At 38.7% G+C, this 21,760-nt stretch overlaps 1 protein-coding gene and 1 long non-coding RNA gene across 7 annotated transcripts in view; one reads left to right on the top strand and one right to left on the bottom strand.

Moving 5' to 3' along the window:
* The window catches only part of LOC113655229, a 61,850-nt gene that overhangs the window by 3,854 nt on the left and 36,236 nt on the right, over positions 1–21,760 (bottom strand). The window contains exons 2-4 of the long non-coding RNA XR_003443650.2: positions 16,421–16,531; positions 13,520–13,754; positions 8,384–8,588 (exon numbers count right to left, since the gene is read on the bottom strand). This is a non-coding gene — a long non-coding RNA (uncharacterized LOC113655229). The remainder of the gene's footprint in view (positions 1–8,383; positions 8,589–13,519; positions 13,755–16,420; positions 16,532–21,760) is intronic.
* LOC113655221 (CUB and sushi domain-containing protein 1) overlaps positions 1–21,760 on the top strand; it is a 334,957-nt gene that overhangs the window by 301,945 nt on the left and 11,252 nt on the right. For all 6 annotated transcript variants that reach the window (XM_027165618.2, XM_047811980.1, XM_027165619.2 and 3 more), the window contains 19 exons: positions 212–292; positions 870–983; positions 1,680–1,868; positions 2,610–2,756; positions 3,997–4,185; positions 6,089–6,274; positions 7,044–7,238; positions 8,446–8,619; positions 9,220–9,393; positions 10,225–10,398; positions 12,201–12,389; positions 12,926–13,099; positions 13,584–13,766; positions 15,605–15,781; positions 16,360–16,539; positions 17,655–17,828; positions 20,680–20,853; positions 20,942–21,015; positions 21,090–21,201. In XM_027165618.2, the coding sequence (XP_027021419.2) occupies positions 212–292; positions 870–983; positions 1,680–1,868; positions 2,610–2,756; positions 3,997–4,185; positions 6,089–6,274; positions 7,044–7,238; positions 8,446–8,619; positions 9,220–9,393; positions 10,225–10,398; positions 12,201–12,389; positions 12,926–13,099; positions 13,584–13,766; positions 15,605–15,781; positions 16,360–16,539; positions 17,655–17,828; positions 20,680–20,853; positions 20,942–21,015; positions 21,090–21,201 (3,060 nt within the window). The remainder of the gene's footprint in view (positions 1–211; positions 293–869; positions 984–1,679; positions 1,869–2,609; positions 2,757–3,996; positions 4,186–6,088; positions 6,275–7,043; positions 7,239–8,445; positions 8,620–9,219; positions 9,394–10,224; positions 10,399–12,200; positions 12,390–12,925; positions 13,100–13,583; positions 13,767–15,604; positions 15,782–16,359; positions 16,540–17,654; positions 17,829–20,679; positions 20,854–20,941; positions 21,016–21,089; positions 21,202–21,760) is intronic.

The raw sequence follows: 21,760 nt of genomic DNA, 5'->3' as shown, positions 1-21,760 counted from the left end.
ACAGCTCAAAAGCCTATTGTGTATTTTCTTTCTCTTACATGTGTATGTTTGGTGATCTGAAGCTCTCCTGCTTCAGTATAGGATATATAGAACAATTTCACATACTGTTATTGTATATAATCCTGACAGATTTTGTTACAGAAGCAGCTTGAAATAAAGTTTTAAAAAAAAAATGAGGCAAAGCTCTCCAAAATATTTCCTTTCTTCTCAGCTTATCCTCTGAAGAAATGCTCCCCTCCCCCTGCTGTGGACGAGGCAGAAATACTGTATGAAGATGGAGACTATGAAATAGGTATGTGACAGTCACTACCCAATGTACACTATATTTAGCTGATTGTACTGTTTTCAAAGAAATCGAAGAGTCCAGATAAAGAAATATGAAATCTTTTCAGGGAAGATCCTGACAGGATACTATTAAATATGTGGCACGTGTCTGCGGATAAACGTGCCTTGTAACACAACAGATGGTATCTTCACCACACTGAGTTTCCAAAATCAACCTCTAATGTTTAAAGCTACCGAATCTAGCTTTCTTCCACCTACAGGGTGAACCAACCTGAGTTTAAACTGAATTAATTTCATCTAAATATCCTGTTTACATACAATATGCTGTACACTTTCAAATGTGCAGGTCCTTTAAAATGGTTCTGTTTATGGTTAATATACAAGCAGCTACAAGTTATTGATTGACAAAAAAGAAATTATATGTTTGACAAAATTCTATATTATACAAAAAATTATTTCAGTGGATTCAGCTACAGAAGGTGAAAGATGCTTTAACGATCCAGCCTGATGGTATCATTGATGATCTTGTTTTCTGCACTTGATGATCAGTAGAATGTCAAACGAATAATACTGTAACATTACAGGTGACATTGTAAGATATCGGTGTTTACCTGGGTTCACCCTGGTCGGCAACGATGAGCTCACCTGCAAGCTTAACTCCCACCTGCAGTTCGAAGGCCCTCCTCCAGTGTGTGAAGGTAAATGGAAACAACTTGAACAGTCAGGCTTAAAAACGCATCCAAAAAAAAAAAACCCTGCTGAGCTGATTACATTATACACAGCACTGCTTGGGGGGGGAGCAGGAAGATGGCAAAAAAAAAAAAAAAAAGGTCAGAGTTCCCGAGTGCTTTATTGTCAAATGGTGAGGCTGCTTACAGTATAAGAAGCTTCACTCTCAGTATTCACAGAATGAAGATATGATACATGGGACAAGGAAGGAGACTGATAAAAGGATTGATCTGGATTGAAGTAGACTGGTATAAGATCTAGCATGGGATAGAAGAGATGAACTGTGACAGTGAAATGTTCGATTCTAAAAGCATCTATTTAATAAGTGTAATTGTGATCTGTTTACATTCAGTCATGTAGGAGTCCTGCTATTATTAATGATAAACCTCTGTAAATATTACACAGATTAAACAGTATGAAATCACAAATGTTATTCTTTGTACTGTAGAATATACAGTATGTACTCTGGTTGGTGCTACTTTTGTGTAATGTAAAGTTTTGTGCCTTTTGTCTTTGCACTAGTTTGACAGAAAAGCTTTATGTAACTTATTTCAAGTCCTTAGCTCTGTGTTGTTCCATGTAGCTCTGTCTTTGTTCGTTGTAGCACCATGGCCTTGGAAAAACATTCTGTACTGTAACTTGCTAACTTGACTATGTCCCAACAGCTCAATGTCCTGCAAATGAGGAGCATTCCATGTCGTCTGGAGTAATCCTGAGTCCCGGCTTCCCAAAAAATTACCCCAATTCCCAGACCTGCTCCTGGATCATCAAAGTGTTGCCCTCCTATACCATTTCCATTTACGTGGAGTTGTTTCAGAGTGAAAAGCAGTTTGATGAGCTGGAAATCTTTGATGGTAAAGTCGTATTACATTACCTCACAAAAGGAATAACACAAGACAGACTGTGTGGTTATATGAAAATAATGCATACCAGTGGGATGTGATGCTGGAAGTAGAATTCTGCTACCACCCGAAGTGTGTTATTTTCGCATAACAGCATGGTCTAGAGTGTGCTGTTTCACTTTCACAGTGATCTGACTACTAATGCAATGTTTAATTTATTAATGAAATGACGCACTGAGTGTTTTAACGGTTCATAGTTAGATTTAATGTTGAACATGTCTCAACAAACAACTAAAAAAAAAACAGCATGTCATTTTACCAAGAAACTGGGAAACTCATCTGTTCTGTTTTCCTGGGCTGGAATATTTTGAAAAAGCACTTTGATATTCAAAGCACTTACAACTTTAAAAAAAAAATTAAATAAATAAAAATCTTAAATAAATTTATTTCAACAATAACTGGAAATATTAACAGATAAAATTGCCCAATGAATTTATAAGTTTAATTATTGCCTAATTCTTGTGGCATAACACAAATAAAATACTTGGTTATATATTGTTACATAATATGCTATACAAATTAATATTATTTTATACTCTTAGTTAAACTATATGATGCAAGTGTAGTGTATTGAGTTTATGTAGTGGATAAAACTACAGTGCAGTTAGATATATGTAGGTATGTAATTGCATTACAGATAAACTCGTATCTCGTAGTTTTATTTTGTTGCCACTGTCTTGTTTTGTCTCCCAGGACCATCTGGACAAAGCCCGTTGTTGGTGGCACTTAGCGGAAACCACTCAACACAACTGAACTTCACAAGCAAAACCAACCAGCTTTACTTAAGGTGGTCAACTGATCATGCCACCAACAAGAGGGGGTTCAAAATACGCTACACAGGTTTGTGTGTCATCAATATTTTTTTTGTCCTGTTTATTGTGGTCAGTGCTACCTAAAGATAACATTTAGTGTCTGGTTGGATTACTTACCAAGTCCTCCAGTACTGTTGCACCAACTGATGCAGTTTTGGATCAGAAAAGGCAAGAAAGTCAGTTTTTTATTAGTTAGCGCTCATTAGAGTAGGAACAGATGTTTTGTACCTTCAGGGTGCCGCTGATTGAGTCTGATATAATAGAGGTCAAAGATGCTGTAATGATTTTCGCTGAATAGTTTCCGTGCCTCATGCCTCAAACTGACATTGTGACCAATGGTCAAACTTGATATATAATGTGCAGTGGCTGGTGGAAGTGATTAATTCTATTTTCCCTTTTCATACACATACAAACATTCTCTCTCTTTTTTTTTTTTTTTACTTTTGAAATATAAAGCAATATTTTGTTTTGTGGAATGAGAGGTGGGCAACAACAATCATTTCACTGCAGGAAGCAGTTACGTTTGCATAGAGGTTCAGCAGCCCCAATAAATTATAATATGGGAAGGCCTCCAAACAGCTACCGGCTACACTTTGAACAATGAGCAAACATTGAACAGCAGGCTGTAATGCATGTCTATCTCATTTTATCTTTACAAAACTCTGGTGGGAGCAGAGGCTCAGCTCTTTCTGTGGGGGATTTTCTTTCCATTTTAAACACTCCGTTGGGTTTTTTATCAAAGTAAATTAGAAGGCCATGCTGCATGGGTTGGGTTTTTTGTATGTATGAAGTCTAGTTGCTCTCTGCCAAGATTTTGTAAAAGGCATCATCTCAGTTAGTGATGTTGCATTTGATTTCAGTTGTCTGAGGAAATTGGGTCCAAGTTTCCCAGGGCCTATAATTTCACACCAATATGAGTCCGTTCATAAGCATGAATCTTAAAGATTAATGACATGAAAACTTCATTCAGTTGTATTCTGTTAAACTTCCAGACTCCTCATTCTAATCATAAATACTTAGAAAGGCAGCAGTTAAAGAAAGCTATTAATTAAGATGATTTATAAATAAGCTTAGAACTTTTTGGGATGTTTATGGGTTTTGTTTCTGTTTGTACTTTTGGTATGTGTTGCATTTTCAGAATATTAAGCAACTGACTCCTTCTCTTTAGTATTATTTGAGTCTCTACAATTACTTGAATATTGTCTCTGCATTTTTAACCTGCAATGATCTCATACAGTACTATGTTTTTTTTTTTTTAATAAACATAGCGGCATATTGCAGCATGAGTGCACCACCCAAGAATGGCGGGATCACCAACAGGACAAAAGAGCGGCCTGGCAGTCGAATTCAGTATTATTGTAATGCAGGCTACAGGCTCGTTGGCCAGGACAATGCCACATGTCGACTCCATCTAAATGGACTTTATCAATGGGATGCCCCACCACCACTTTGTCAAGGTATTTCCCTTTGTCTTTTCTTATGGCTTTGCCCTATAATGATATCTGTCCTATATTTAATATATATGATTCACCTGTTGTTGGTTTCAGCCTGTAGTGTGTGTGTATATACGTATATAAAGGCAATTTGAGGAGTGTGTGTGCATGCATGTGTGTCAGACCCATCTGACAATTTCTGAATCTAAAGACTGGGCTTGTCTATCATAACCTTCTCTACAGCCAGTTAAATATGAATATATACCCTCCAGTTCCTTTGTGATGCTGTTTCTTTACTCAGCCACAATGCCCTATTGTATACGCCAGTATCTGCTGTCTCTTATGCCATCTCAATACATAATTTATTTTGAGAACACTCACTGAGATGATGAGTGTCCTTCATCCAAGTGTTGGCTATGATGTCGAGATTGAGACAAAAATGTGATTCGTGTCACAGTCGTAATTTCATTGTTCATGCTTATCTGTTGATAAAGTTTAATTTATCCTTCGACAAGGGTGTGATTTTACCCCCACATACACAGTCCTCTACCCTGATCCCCCGTCATCTTGGTTTCTGGCCCACATAGTCACTTTTCCTCGAGCCACTGATGCAGAAACAGTCCTTCTCCAAGCCTCTCTATGTAGTCATTATGGAAAGGACAAGCTAGCTGAAATAGGTTATATATTTGCATGAAGGTTGGAGATGGGTGAAATTTATGCAGGGCTAATTATTATGTGATTGTTATGAGTGCATGCTTGGGGGGAGTTTATGTTTGGTAATTACCTGTTTAGATATTACAGAGAAGAAGTGTAGCTTATGTGGAAATGCATGTGCAATCGCATACACAACACAAAGATAGGCACGTACCCTCACAGCTGTCTGCCTACAAGGAATTATTATGTAAGTGGTCCTCCCATTATCTAGTTCTATCTCAATGCGGTTATAATTTAAGTGTTTGTAGATGGATACCATCATCAATCAACAGAAAATCATGTTCAGCATGTTTTGGAGAAAATATCTTTTGTAGCAATTGGTCTACACACTGGCTAACAGCATGTGTGTAAATTTAATTTACATTTAAATAATGACCTAGAAATAGTGCAAAGTCTTGCAAATTATTTTTCAATGTGATCTCAGAATTTTGGACTCTATAACACAGAGACAGAGAGACAGAGAGAGAGAGAGAGAGAGAGAGAGAGAGAGCAAAGGTCAGGAGGCAAACTAACCTAATGTTTCAAGCAGGGACAGCCATTACGGGTAGTTATGGAAAGGTACATGACATCTTTCTAAGGATTGGAGGTTATGGCATTGATATTCTTCCCTTATTGTGAGCAAGTGCACAGAGCCAGAACATGAGCTAATTAAAGCCAATCATTTATTTAAACAGCAAGAACAATTCATTGCAGTCAGTGCAAATGTCAATGAGGCCAAGGCAAGGACTTGACACTTTTTATTTATTTATTTGCTTGTTTGTTTGTTTGTGTTAGTTTTATGGCCTTTACAGGATCAGGTCTGCCACAGAATCACTTTTAATTGGTGCCATTACTTTTCCCCTAAGCAAAGGAAACATCTGTTTGCATGTTCAATTTTTTTCTCAGATCTGACCACACCATCTAATTAAGTTTCATTATGCATACAGCAGATGTAATGTGGACTAATGTTTTGAACTTTGTGTTTCTCACATGTGCACACCATGGGTGGGATGGGTAGGAGGAAGGATGGACAGATAGATACTCAAGAACTGTTGTTATTACACCACTGTTCCCTAAAATAATTCCAAATAACCTGTTCTTATAGACTGTAATGATTTTGCTATATGTCTTGAAGGATGCTATAGTCAAAGATGGTCTTATGTTTGGCAGCTGTCCTCTACTACATTGTGTAGTACAACACATTACTAACAATGTGCTGTGTTTCAATTGACAGCAATATCATGCGGAGTCCCAGAAAGCCCGGGCAACGGCTCCTTCCATGGGCTACAGTACACTGTGGGTAGCACTGTGAGGTATGAGTGCGACGAAGGCTTTTGGGCTGAGAATACCACCCTGCTATCTGCTGTTTGCCTACAGGATGGTACCTGGAGCAATGTGGCTCGTCCTCCTCGCTGCTTACGTGAGTCTCTTCCTCCTCTTTTTTAATCTCTATGCCAACCGCATGTTCAAATTTCCACCACTTAATCGAGCGGCCTCTCTCAACTCCATTCTCTCCATCTTAGAATGGTGTAGGGCAGGTAATTGGCTAAAATGACTGATAATGACTTGATTTTTCCTCATTTGGTACTAAAACCAGGAAATAGCTATGATGGGGCATGTCCCTATCCTACTTTTCCCTCATTCTGACTGGAATTAGTAATGGTCTCTGTAGCTGATATATGCCTGGAACCTGATAATGGATGCACATGTTGCAGTACCAGGTCAACTGCCATTAAAACTGACGTTTCTTTAAAACGAGGCAGCATGAGCTTTTTTTTTTTTTTTTGGTAATTGCATTACATAAAGTGAGATTTTTTTTAATGGTCCCAGTTTGGAGAAGTCAAAAGAGTATTTGAAAGTTACCTTTGAAACCATCATGTTCCCGTTGTGACTAAAAAGATGTGTTCTTTAACTTCAAGGTCTCTTAGTGCATCAAATTAGAAACACCAATCAGTTTGTTACAAGAAAGAGTAACTCAGTCTTACACCAGTCTCTTATTAACAAATAAATACCAATTTACCAAAGAAATTGAATTTGAAAGCATTCTTGACAGAGAAACAGATGATATGTCAGCCTTCTGAGAATGAAGTTCAAATATGTAACATTTCTTTCACAGACATGCCTTTTGCAATACACAATTTCCCAGTCGTAAGCTTTTCCATTAATGCTTTCTTGGCTTTATCCTGCAGCGATTCAGTGTCCCAACATCGAGAGTATGCTTTTAGAAAACATGGTATGGCGCCTAATCTCGGGCATGCTGAATGAACTCGGCTCTCAGATCATGTTGAGCTGCGTTCCTGGCTACTACCTGGAGGGCCAAAGAACTATCAAGTGCTTAGCAAATGCAACCTGGGAAGGACTGGAGGGGAAGTCGACTTGCAAAAGTAAGCATACACCGAATTACTCTTTCACACACTACAGTTTGTATTTACAGATTGTACATTTTGCAATCAATGACTGTAGTCCTTCTGTTGTTGCGTAATTTGTTCTTAACCCTACATCACTGGACTTGAGCCATCATAGGACACCAGCAGCAGAACTGCTATAGCTAGCTAAACAGACAGACAGGGTTCTCTTTTGTACTGTTTGGTTTGGGAACACGTCTCCCCTGAGAACAGGAAGTCCATGCAAATCTAGTTATTCCAACTAATCACCTACTATACTAAGATGACACACTTCTATCCAAATGGAAGTCATTTCTTCCAGGATGACAATGTCCCTATCCACAGGACACAATGCCTCACTGAATGGTTTGCTGTATAAAAACTATGCAAATCATATGCTTGACCTTTGGTCTCAACTTCCAGATGAATCTATTCCAAGTTGCTGGCCTTGAAAGCTTGTCATGTTTCAACACCTTATTACAGCACTTTGTTGTTCCTTGCAGTAATTTGTTCTTCTTCTACATACATGTTTACATTTCCATACATATCCGTTTATACCTCCTAAACAAGATAAGCAGACAGCACAGCAGTGATTGCATCTTCAACCGAACTTGCTATAGCTAATTAAAGAAAGCAAAGAGAAAGCCTTGTTTATTTGGGAGACCCATGCATCCCACTGGTCCACGGTTGCAGGCTTCAAGATAAATAACTTCCTATTGCTACTAATGGATACATGCAAGATTATATCTTTTAAGCAATATTAAAATGTGTGTGGACTGTAGAAGGGTTGTGTTGAATTTAAATGAATATTGCTGTGGTGTGCTACAGAGTGCTGTTACAACTGCAGAGTTCAGATAAAGTTCAGATGAATGGAAGCTTTAAATGAGAACAGACTATAAATAATGGGCTCTTGTCTGATGCTGAATGTTATGAAAGCATTCTACTTTTTAGTATTTACTGGATCTGCTAATATGTTTTTGTGCTAATTCTATTAATCAAATTGTGGAAATCTTGGTTGACATTTCTCTTCCAATAAATAAAAAAAAATGCATTAACCATGAAGCTTATAAGATTTCCCCCCTCCTTTTCCATTTATGCAGAAGTCGTGATAAGCATGAATAACACTTACGGGTAGCTCTCATTACCTTGCACCTTTTTAGTCATTTCCTGACTTTGAATTGTTCCAGCTTGCCTTTGTCATTTGTAGTTATCTCCTGTGGGGAATTGCCTTCTCCTCCTAATGGTAAGAAGATGGGTACACTGACGACCTTTGGTGCCACAGCCATCTTCATGTGCAATACAGGCTACACGCTAGTCGGCTCCCACATGCGGGAGTGTCTGGCCAATGGCCTGTGGAGTGGAGTGGAGATTAAATGTCTAGGTAAGAGAATTCTATATGTGCAGGATTCAGCATTTTAAAGGCATATTTAGGATCTAATGGTGCATTGAAGGAGTTCAAAAGTTGCTTCCTGAATAATAAATATTAGTTCACTACAATATTCTATCTGGCATTAATGTGGAATTCTATACATTACTGTAGTTGACTATATTTTAAAAGACAGATACAGTTTTGTTAAAAGAAATTGATGTAATGCTTACAAATAGTGGCAAGTGACATTTCAGGCACAATCTGACTATTCACATACACTAAATAGAAGAGCATTCAAAAAGGTAAATGCAAGAGATAATATTTAGGGTTTAAAGCAATTATCTGAACCCATCTCTGTCTTCTCTCTACCTGTTTGTTTAAGCCAACACCACTGAACTATGGAATTTTGTTATTGAATAACCTTTTACATTTTTAGTTTAATGCAAATAGTTTATTTTTTTACTAAAATTATTTTCGGAGAAAAAGTGACAAATGACTGGTGGAGTACTTTTTTGTTTTGTCAAAGTGGAACATGTTACAGGCAGGAAAAGAGATCACTAGGACACTTATTTATGTTCAAAACTATAACAACTGTGCTTTGCTACATCGTAGCTGGTCACTGTGATTCACCTGATCCCATCACCAATGGCCACATCAGCGGTGATGGCTCCAGCTACAGAGACACAGTAGTATACCAGTGCAACCTGGGATTTCGCCTCATTGGGACTTCAGTTCGTATTTGCCAGCAGGACCACAGGTGGTCAGGTCGAGCGCCTGTCTGTGTTCGTAAGTATTCTTCTGAAGCTTTCAGCAGAATTTTTACTCATTTTAGAAATGTTACCACTTCATCATTAGGCCAAAGGAATGTTGATATGAACGCTGAGTGGATCTCTGGGATTTGAGTATAAAGTTTAAGTATGCCCAGCCTGTGTGTTACCTTATTTAATACAGGATTTGACCATATGCAACTTGCAATGCCTGTAGCAATAAAGCATTCCAGTGGTCCCAGGCTAATGAGTAGGAAATCATCCACATATTATAGGTAAATGAATGGGGCCTTGTTAAATGCAACAAAATTCTTGTTAAGTTCCACCACCCCCACTTTTGTGGGTCAGAGAGGACTGACCATAGTTGCATGCTGAGATATGCGGGTTGATTTTGGTTTATAGCTGAACTCCAACTCTGAACTCAAAGGTACCAGATATATTCCCCACTGTGGTGCATGTATTATTCAACAATAATTAAAAGCACTAGAACATTTAAAAGTCCTCTAGCTAAGTGTAGTTTGTTGCATTCCAGGGCTTCTTGGATGCGACTTCCACCAGCCCATATGCTAAGGGTAAATACCAGGGTCGTCCTCCTCCTCCTCAAAATTCTTAGATTCTCATACTGTATGTTCATTTTTAAAATAAATAAATAATGGCTGTAGTTTTAAAATTTTAAAAGGCTGTGGTTACAGTTTCAAATCATGTTTATTCTGTAACAAGCAACCTGCCCTTCGGTTATTTTTCATATATTATGAAAAAAACTGGAACCGTCTTCCTTTAGTCTCGGCAACATCGAGTGTACATAATAGAGTAATTGTAGTACATTCTGACCTTTCATTTTCATTAACAGCTATTACCTGTGGCCATCCTGGAAACCCAGCTAATGGGCGGACAAATGGGAGCGAGTTTAACCTCAATGACGTAGTAAACTTTACATGCAACACTGGCTACGTGTTGCACGGATCCGCTCGAGCCCAGTGCCGTATGAATGGCCTTTGGAGCAACCCACTGCCCCTCTGCAAAGGTAAGAGAGTTATGCTCCTGCAACATCTCAAGATTTCTTTTTATTGCTTTTAAAATCTAACAAATGTAAGTTGAAACCTGATTAACACTTTTAGAAAACAAACAGGGATTTGCTGGTGTTGTGAAATAGGCAAAATTTTCCGTTACATTTTGCAGCAAGTGAAACAGAAACATTAAATTGTGTTACTATGTGTAAGTTGCATTTGTTTGTTTTATTAATATTTAAAAAATCAGCATCACCATGCCCAGTGAACATAGCAGATCCATGGGAACCTTTATTCACTTGGCTCATTGGAGCATTGGGGCAGATGGCAAAATAAAGACAATAAAAAATATCATGCATGTCCAGCTCCCATTTACTTTATCTTACTCAGTACTCTAGATATACACAGTTCATACACTCATTTGAGAGAGAGAGCAAAAAACATAAATAGGCCACTGAAAGTAAACTACAGCTGTCACACTGTCCTTTTGGCTCCTCCCCCAGATCACACCCTCCCACAACAGACGCGTGCTAAATGTGGTCCAATGTTGAGTTTCAATTGTCAGCTTTTCCTTCAAAGCACAGGCACATTTTATCTAAAGGAAAGCACAGTGAATTATCAAACACATTGCCACTATTTTATTAATTTGACAATAGGGGATCTAAAGCCTGCAAACGGACATCAAATGCAATTAACTTTAACATGTTTATGCCTCAGAAAACAGAGCCAACGCATTAGCTTCCTGGTGATGCAGGGTGTTCCTGATAGAACTCTGTTTGGGAGTGACTCAATAGGAAAAAGATTACCACTATGGATTTCTCCTCTCAGGCTGTGCTTCAGTGTTACAGGTGAATGTGCCCCCCAGTATAAGGTCAGAACACACTCACCAGCTAGAATTGAGCGCAGTCCATCTGTCTCTGAACTTCATCTAGCTGGTTCTCGGGTGTAGAAATGTCCTGGCACAATCAGACAACATTGTGCACGGGGTGAGAAAGATACTTGACTTTGTGTGGCCATGATGACTGATTTAACAAAACCTCAACAATCACCTTAGGAGCGGCTTATCTCCTGGGGTTCTTTATGGTGTAGCAGACTGTTGAAACGGAGCACTCAGAGATGGTACCTGAATTCTGTGAACCATTTGTTATACACTTTTCCTCCTTTATTGCTGTATTTTAAACTTTGCTAAACTGCAGCAAGTCCATACCTACCCTATAGGTATGCATGGCAGCCATCATCTCAGTGCACCACAGCGTAGTAGCTGGCCTGTTCTCTATGGTCCCACAGGCTTATTACTTCCATTCTAAAAAGGGCCAAGCACCTCCATCTGCCACAGCCACTTTCAGTGGTGTACACCTAATGATTTGAAGTGGGTGTTTTCAAAAACTGTGCAGCCTCCCTTGTCTAAGGTGGGTTTTAGAATATAGCTTCTCCTATGTATTAGCTCCAGCATGTCAGTAGCTGTCAAGGTTCTGGATAGTCAGCCTTGACTACTTTTATTTTAAGTAGTTTTGGCAGCATACTTCTATATTCATGATTTAATTAATACAACAAAATGATTTAAATAATATATAAAATGTTTCATATGCAATTTAAACACAATGAAATCTGACTTAAGCATTCTGAACAGCTTTAAGCATACAGCCACAGATGTCATTTTCACCGTAGACACGATCCTTCAATGATCAAACAAATGACTGAAATTGCACTAGAGACTCAGAGAAGTGATGGCCACTCTTCACATTCCTCCATGCTTTGTCCCTGTGCCTAAGGACATTAAGCATCTTATTTGGTCTCCCCCCCCATTTTCTTTTCATAGTGGTAAACTGCTCTGATCCAGGCTTTGTGGAGAACGCTGTCCGTCATTCTTCACATCGCTATCCTGAGAGCTTCAGCTACCAACACACAGTGATGTATCACTGCAAGAAGGGCTTTTATCCGCTTGGCTCATCTGTGCTCACCTGCCAGTCAAATGGCCTGTGGGACAGATCGCTTCCAAAGTGCCTTTGTGAGTAATATTATCTGTCTCCTTTTCTGATTCAAACAGTATTGCTAATTTTGTGTATGAAAATTAAGACAAAATGTTTTATAAAAGGCCTGATTTTCATGATGAAAGTTTTTGAAAATATATAAAAGAAACTTCATCCTTGTGCAAAAAAAGACATGATTAAAAAAAGGCTTTTTTTTCTTTTTTACAAATTAAAATGTAACAGTAATGACAGACAGGTAACTGGATAAAAGAAAGCCCTACATTAGTTATTGGGTGCAGCACTTCACTGAATAAGAAATAACGGTGCCTAGTTTGCCAAGTAGTATACTGTACCACTAAACCGCTGTAAGCTACTGAAACAAGCTCTGGGATTAATGTTATGGGCCATTATATACTGTATGTGACCAGTTAAAGACTGCATTTTACAGTGACATTCACACCTTATATAAAGTACACCGCGAAAAACAATAAGATGTGTAAATGTTAACAGTTCCTGTTTTTTTTTTTGTTAAGGACACATCTCCCTTGCTTACTTCCTCATTCCTCTCCTATAGCTATTTCTTGTGGTGATCCAGGCGTCCCACCCTTTGCCATCCTCTCAAGCAGGAAGTTCACCTACGGTGCAGTAGTTAGTTATTCCTGCAGCCAAGGCCGAACCCCAGTGGGAAATGCCACGCTCCATTGCCAGGAGGATGGACGCTGGAGTGGCTCACCACCCTACTGCTCAGGTAAGGAATTCAGCAGCTGAGTTTATTGCATGTCTCTGACTGTGTAGCTTTACACCTCAAACAAGATCTTACTGATGCCCAAGTCAGTATATTCAGGATTAATGATGTATACCTCAGATGGAACAGATGCCCTGAAGGCAGTGATTAAGTTCAAATGAGATCTCTCACACCTGATTTAGCACATTAGGTTTTTCCAGTCTCCAATTATATAAGATAAGCATTAGAATGAACCTATGCTGTTTAAAATCTAAGCATAAATTCACAACAAAAAAAAGCTTCAGCTGTCTACCAAGCAGCTTTTGTAAGAGCTTTAATGGAAAACTAATAAGTTTTATCATCATAAAACATATCGTCATGTGCTATCATTTGAATGAAATATATGACTTGGCTATAATAAAAATAGTTCTTATTGATGCAAACCTTGGGACCTTTCACCTAGGCTGATGAATTGAAACCCAACTCTCTCTATAATGCTCACTTGCAGGTGGTGCTCTTGGTTTTTGTGGAGACCCGGGTGTTCCGCCACATGGCTCACGCCTGGGAGAGGAGTTTCGTGTTCGGAGCCTCCTGCGCTTCACCTGCGAAGCGGGATATATGTTGAGGGGCTCCTCGGAGCGTACCTGCCTGCAGAACAGTTCATGGAGTGGCAACCAGCCTGTGTGTGAGGGTAAGGAGACATAGATGGGTTACTGAAAGGCAGGGGAATATACAGCCTTAAAACTAAGTTTTCTCTTGAACTGTATCTGCATAATTTTAATATACATATAAAACCAAACTCAAGCATGAAGAAAATCTGGTAGCAGATTTAGTTTCAATAAGGCTGACCAAATAAAATAAAAGTTTTAGAATCAGATAATGGATATGAAAAGACCTTTACAACTAAAAATGCCTACTGTATATCCACTGTTATTATTGCCGTTTCAGAGAACGTATGTTTTGCACCCTCACAGTGAGGAGGCTGGTTAGACAGACAAACATTTTTATTACAAGGATTACAGCACAACAATCTCTTGATGTAAAGTGCTTGGGAAATCCTGTGGGATGAGACTACAATCTACAATAGAGGCCCAAGGACTCAACACGTTTGAAGCGATTTGCTCCCTTGGCCACTATAAAGTAAAAGAAAAAAAAATCTTGGCCCAGAATCCCAGGCTTTGTCCATCCATGAGTATTTTGTGCCGACAGGCCTAAAATCAGTAATTACTGGTTAATTCAATGACTCTAGTTAGTAAAGATACACAAATACCCTGTAATTACAGCAGAGCATGTTCAATCACTACATTAATGAGAGGTTGTGAGAAAATTTGTTAGCACAAAACAATTATAATTGTTCATCATTTAAAATATAAATGAATATCACCCAGGTCATTTGTCACACGTTGCAAGAAACGTGCTCAAGAGCAATCAAAATACGTAAGTTGAGTAAAATGGTAAATCCCTCTGGCATCACTAACTCCTAAATCCAAACAGAGTACAGTAAGCCCATGGATTGTGTACAGAAGATCAATAAGATGCATTATTTAGCGGACATCTATAATTGAGTAAGGGGCTTTTAACGGCTGCTTTAAGGGAGAAGAGATGGATGGGTGATGCAGGTGGAGGCTGAGCCAATGTCTTGGGCATACAAATAACGCCACACGGGTACTAAATGTAAATCCCAAACTGCAGGAGAAGCACTAACCTCCTGCCACTTGGAAAGAACAACTTCTAGTCTGGAAATATATTTGCCCGGAGCAGAGCCGTTCCACAGAGATCTCATTAACTCTTTATTGAACCATTTTTTCTCTATTTAATAAACTGGCAGTGTTTATAGTGAGGTAGCAATTTTGCAGTAACAATTTCACTGATTATGACGAACGGCCTCAAGAGGTTAAGACTTAAAACTTGTGCTCTTTGGATGATTGTTATGAATTGGGTTGTGCATTACACTAATGGGTTTGGCCTCTCTCACAACCGTACGATTTAGCTGGAAAACGAGTCATTTATCATACACACGAAATGTCTAGAATCATTTCTTGTTAGAAACCTGTTTGCCATGAGGCAAAAAAACAAAAACGTCTGTTCACTGAATGCTTGTCTGAAAGAAAGGATGAGCAATTTCAGTGTTGTGTTTTTATTGCTTACGACTTGTTTGAAAAGTTGTCTCTCTCTCTGCACAAATTCAGGGACTGTATCGATTACAATCCAATGCAGTTAATGTGACAATTATAATCTCTCACCCAACTATGGCACTTCTAATTAAATTATATTCTAGTGTTTTTGACAGAAATTGTCCATGTTTAACATATTTCACCCGTTTTATTCTCTGCTCCATGGGTTTTTAATGGGGTTGTGGACTATAGCTACATGCTTTAATGTTTGGGTTTTACAAAAAAAAAACCTAAGAGTAAATTTTGTCTTCTGCTTTAACTTCAGTCAGTTTTTTTTGGCTGTTCTACATCCTTACTCTGACAGTATCGCTAAGCCTGTTTTCATCATGCTATGTTTCCACATCGACTTTCCCAGCTGTGTCCTGTGGGAATCCTGGAACTCCAGCCTACGCTAAGATCATGTTCAGTGATGGAATGCACTTCTCCAGCTCAGTGTCGTACGCCTGCTGGGAGGGCTACAAGACCACAGGCCTCACAACTCGCCACTGCACCACCAACGGGACATGGACTGGCTCAGCTCCGGATTGCGCAGGTCAGAGTCCAGTCCTGCTCTTTAAAGCAGTAGTTAACTTAAAAATAATTTAAAGCAAAGAAGCAACCAAAATCTGGGATCTCGTGCTAACAGTTTACTGAAGGCCTCCTTTTATTTATTTTTTTTCCCCAAGCAATTTTTCAAGTGTTATGATTGAGTGAATAGTTAGCAACCGAGCAAGATGAGGCAAATTGCATGCTAATTAGTGAATATAGCTTCCATTCACTGTGACATGCTTGAACATGGCATGCATCTCTGTTTTTGTTAACGGTTAATGAAATTGAATATTCACAATCTATGATAATTTGTGGTTAATTTATTTATTAGTTCTTAGCCATGAATGAAAACAAATAAGTTAAATGGATGTTCATATAATCATTTCTGGCTACCAACTTCCACTCACTGAACCCTCCGCTGAAAAGTTGTGGCTAAAAAAATGTTTAACTTTATTATACCAATTAGTGTATTGTCGAGGTTTACATATTCAAGCCTACTGTTGCATCTGTGCTGAATTACCACATGACAAACCAGGTTTGATTTACACTTGGACTATCTTTAATAGAAGATTTTTGTTGTAGTTATCAGCTGTGGAGATCCTGGTCCTATTGCCAATGGAATTTACATGGGCAATGAGTTCACCTTCAATAAGACGGTCCGTTATCACTGCAACCCTGGTTACATCATGGACCCTCTGGGGCAGCACACACTCTACTGCTCCAAAGATGGCATGTGGAATCAGACCAAACCAAGCTGCAGAGGTATTTGGGGAAAGAAAAAAAAAAGAGAGAGAGAGACAGCCAATCAGACTCTTATCATTCAGATGCCCAAACCTAGCGACTGCAAACATCATCAGATCTCATCATCAGTTAATGGTTTAACGTTTCAGCATAGTAGAAAATGACAAAGGATTTGCTTTGTTTAAATTTGTTTGGTTTAGAAAATGTTTAGCCATATCATGGATGTTTTGCCAAATGTTGCAAATCGAGATCTTATCAATTCATTTAGTTTAGATCATTTATACAAAAATGGCTGGATGAAAACAGAAGTTTGTTGCATGCTAACTTTTGAGAAGAATATTATACTGAAATAACTGAACAACAACCAAACTATTAACTACATTTCTATTGTTAATTTTTTAATAGCTTAGATTACATAATGCGCCTGCCATACACGTACTTGTGTATTGTGTGTATAATGTATTGGAACGAGTGCATCACTATATAAACCTCCAAATTGAATTACAGATGTTGCCATAATAGATTAATTGATTTAACAATGCAGCGGTATAAAACTTTTAAAGTTGTGACTGATGCTTATGCTAGTATTGTGGAAAGGCGCAACAGTGCTTTCAGTTAAATTCTGCACTTTCCTGCTATTTAGGCTACAAAACAGTTTATAGTGAACACTCAAAAAAAATATACCAAAAAAAAGAGTTGCTGGAATCTCCACATAAAAAGCCTTTTTGATCTTGTTTTAACTTCTGTCTCCATTCCCCCCTCATTCCCACAGCTAGAGGATTTTTTCACTTACACACTCTGAAGGAAAAAAGTGTAAGATCTTGGTTATCAGATGTCAGGTTCGAGTTACAAACAGCAAGTGAACACACTTTAGCTTCTGGTTTTGAGCTGTCTAACACGTGCTGTGCTGCATTAAAAATGTAGTAAACATTCTGGGCAAGCAGTGGCTGGAGAAAATAATTCTGCTTAATCATCTTTGTCTACTCTCATCTGGTGCCATACATACACTTCTGTTCCGCCATCCATAAATCAACACAATCAAGGAAGATGATGAATAATTAATTTGAATAATGCTAAATGCTGACAGTAGGAATCTGAGACAATGCTAATGATAATTATGCATTTTGTGCCTGCAGTGATCATGTGTGGCCAGCCCCCGGCTATCCGGAACGGGAAAGTGGAGGGCTCTGATCTGCAGTGGGGTTCTAGCGTGGCCTACAGCTGTTTCAGTGGATATCAGTTATCCTCTCCCGGAATCGCCACATGTGAGGGGAATGGAACATGGCGTGGCGAAATCCCTCAGTGTTTGCGTGAGTATAAATGAACACACTGGGGTCTAACATGGATGGAGGGCTGCGGAAAAAAAAAGAGTCAGATGAGACCCAATTTCTAATCAGCCAATATTGTGGGTGCAGCAGCACAAGTACAACCATGTGAAAGTGTAGGTGTTCCTAATAAACTAGCCAACGTGTTTAACCATACCACTTCACACAAATAACCAAATACAACAGACATTTATTTTACATTAAACAAAAAAGGTAAAAGGTCAGTTGTGGCTACTGAAGTCCTGTTCACACTGAAAGCTTTTTTTATAAACACTTATTTATTCTGCACAAGGTTGTATTTTTAGCTAGTATTGAGCCGCAGCATAAACTTGTTTCACACTAGCCTGGCATTACCTCAGAAAGCACTGCAACACCCACAAGTAATGAGTGTAGAGAGATTTGAGCAATGCCAAATGTACAAACTTTTAATGCTAATCGGCACATACGAACTATGCAATAATCTCTAGATAGGAGGGAAGATTCACATGAATTGTTAAAATTTGCAAAGGCATTCTGTGAACTTTCTAATATTACGAATTCAACAAAGCTTCAAAATTACAGAGCTCATTGCAAAACCCCTTTCACATTTCTAGGCCAAATGTTGATATTTAGCTTTGTTGATTCATTAAACTGATCCAGACAATTGGGATGTACAGTAGCATTTTAGGCATTTTGACATGAATGTCCTTGATGCAGCTTTTGACAGGTCATTAAACTGCTGTGACAAGTGTCAACATGTCACAAATATGTCCTCCTGCTAGTTCTTATCGTTTGCAAGATACACAAGGTGCCTGGCCCCAATCTGCTGCTAAAGCCTACAGGTTTTGAGTCTAATCCTTTGACACAGTGTCAGAGAAAATGTTAAAAGAGCTGGGAACTTCATGCCCCAAATGGCCTGTCATCTACGGCTTTCGGGAGAGGGGAGAAGCATCTCTCGCAGAGCAGTAACGATTCTGGAAGCAATTCTAGCTGCATGAAAACTTAAGAAGTGCAACAGCCTGACAGACAGCACACGAACATGAACAACCTCAGAATCTGAATCATTTTTATTTGCCAGTATACCTGGCTCATGAATTTTAGTTCTTGGCCCATAGATAGCTGCCGGTGACAACTGGCAATTCTGTAAGTATATTAAAGCAACAGACAGAATAAAATAAAAAGCATCATGGATTTCCACTAACTATACGGTGTGAAGCACGTATTGTGCTGTGAAATGGAAAGAAGGGTTACTTTGTTAATAAATGAAGTTTATATTAAGTTAAAACACCAAGTCAAAACACGGTGTAAATGGTGTAGAGAGCACCGATACAGCGGATGTGTCATTAGATCCCCAGGCGGTTTTGCTTTAATGAAAAGACTGCTGTGTTCAGATAAAGCGACTTCATATAAATGTGTGTCATTAAACTGTATTCCAAGTGTCACAGTGGCCCAGCAGGTAGCACTGCTACCTCAAAGCTAAGGATTTGAGCCTTAGCTCATTTAACTGTTTTGTGTGCCATTTATGTGCACATCCACATGGTTTCCTCCCACCTCTCACAAACATGCCAGCAGGTAGATTGACTACACTTAATCGTCCCTAGGTGTGAACGTATAGTCCCTGTTGGAAGTACTGAAATGGCAAGCTAGATAATTTTGTGTCAAAACCAATAGGCAAAAACAAGCAAGAGGCAAAAACAATACCATGAGGGTTTGAGATCAAAAGATGAATGAACAACCACCCATTTTTTCAAGTGATCAGGTATATCGGAACATATGATTTGCAGGTGTTTCTTGTTCCCCAGGTGTGAATGGCTACTCTTGGTTCGAGCCTGTGAACAACACTGCATTTATTTTTTTTAAGTAATATTTTTATTTAAACTTCAAAGTTAAAAACAAATACTCAATACTAATCTGTTAAATTAGATAATCATCTAATCAATGTAGAAAAAAAAAAGCTTACACAAGTTTGCCAAATTTCTCTCCTGTGACTGTCATGCTACACACCGTTAGCATTGAGCTATCCATGCGTCTGTCTAAAAGCGGATAAGCTTTTATGAGGATGAGTGTTCTTTGGGGAGCATTTAGCTAACATTAACTATGCCAGGTTAGCATAGCATTAATTCCATTAACTAAAGTGTCTAGGCAGCAAGTCGAATCTTAACTAATGCTAAATACCGATTGATTTTTATTAATTCATTAGAAAACTACACAGCATTAGTCAGCCAGCATGTCCATTGTAATCATGTCCATTGTAATCATGAACAATGTTTTCAGGCTTTAAAATGAAAGTCATATCAGTTTTTGATTAGTAACCAAGTCCTACTTGGTGAGGAAAAGGAATTAATGCTAGAGTACAAGAGTCACAGCACTAAAAAGTCAATGAACCACACCCAAGTTTCATTCTGGCAGTAGGTAAAGCTAAATCATACCATTTCATTGCAAATCATATTGTTATGGAAACAGGAGAAGGAGAAACTTGTTGTGGTGATTATAAAAAAAAAAAAATCTAAAACGGTATCTAGTTACAGTGATTACTTGCGAGAACATCTAATGTCCTCTGTTTAAATACAAACTCCACTGGACTGAAATACAAACCCTATTGGTGATAAGATGGTGGAAGAAAAAAAGAAACAACAGTAAAAGAGGAGATTTGGGTTTTCTGAGAGGTATTAGGAGACATATAGTGCATGTTTTGCCTTAGTGCAAAGAAGCATGTTATGCTCTCACTGGATAGGCAACATTTTGATGATGGGTATCCTGATTCTAAGGAAGCACCGAAAACCTGGTAATGTTAAACATACTAAAATGACCAAAAATAACGTAAACATTTCTGTTATCCAAATTGCGTCATGTCTAGCGGTGTTATGTGGGGACCCCGGAACCCCCGCAGAAGGCTACAGAGAAGGCAAGCAATTTACCTACAAGTCTGAGGTGTCGTTCTACTGCCGCCCTCCCTACCTGCTAGTGGGCTCCTCTAGAAGAGCGTGTCAGGAGGATGGCTCATGGAGCGGACTGCAGCCTTCCTGCATCGGTGTGTAATCCTCACCCGATGAACATCCTTTTAATCTTCTTGGTGAGGTGTAAGCTACAGGATGGTGATAAGTGATTTGTGATTACAGATCCAGCATATAATGCGTGCAAGGATCCGGGAACACCTGCTTATGGAATTCCACTGCAGGCTCAGGGATTTATGGTAAGGGTAGTAAACCCAAATGTTTGCAAAGAAGATTCCTTTATGCTATTAGTAACACAGATTTTTTTTTTTAGGTGGGGAGTAAGGTTTTCTTCAGATGTAGAAAAAATTATCATATCCTTGGGTCTACCACTAGAACGTGCCTGGAAAATTTAACTTGGAGTGGCATGCAGCCAGAGTGTGTCGGTAAGGACTTATTTGAATATGACAGACAACTTTTACAAAATTCCAAACAAAATCACTTGCCAAAAAACAGGAACTAATCTTAAGTTGTAAATCTGTAGGCAGGTGTCAGAGCATGGCTGAAATTGTCACACTACTATTCAGTCTTATAAAAGCAAACACCCTGTTTTATATTACTGAACATTTATCTTAAGAAACACATTAGGATCAATCTAACATTATTTATAGTTCTACTTGCTTTTGGGTGATTTAGGTTTGGACTGAACTTATTCACTTCAAGTGACCAGTTAAACAGGCCAAATAACTCCATAATAAAGTATGACTTTGCTACTAGTGAGAGGTGATTTCATCCACTTTACCAAAAACATCACAGACCCCTGTTTATGCTTCTGTGACCTTCATACAAGAAACACTGATAAAAAGCACCACCTGAGCCTGATTGTGTAAAGACATGAGTCAACTAAAAGCAAATGTGAACACTTCACATATTACAGTATGTAAGGTGCACTTAAGGCATGCAACCTTTGCACGTAAATACAGTACAGTAAGTGTGCTTCCCAGC

Source organism: Tachysurus fulvidraco, chromosome 4 (genome assembly GCF_022655615.1).
Source record: "Tachysurus fulvidraco isolate hzauxx_2018 chromosome 4, HZAU_PFXX_2.0, whole genome shotgun sequence".
NCBI lineage: Eukaryota > Metazoa > Chordata > Actinopteri > Siluriformes > Bagridae > Tachysurus > Tachysurus fulvidraco.
The sequence above is the reverse complement of the archived record's forward strand: the minus strand, read 5'-3'. Positions and strand labels throughout refer to the sequence as shown.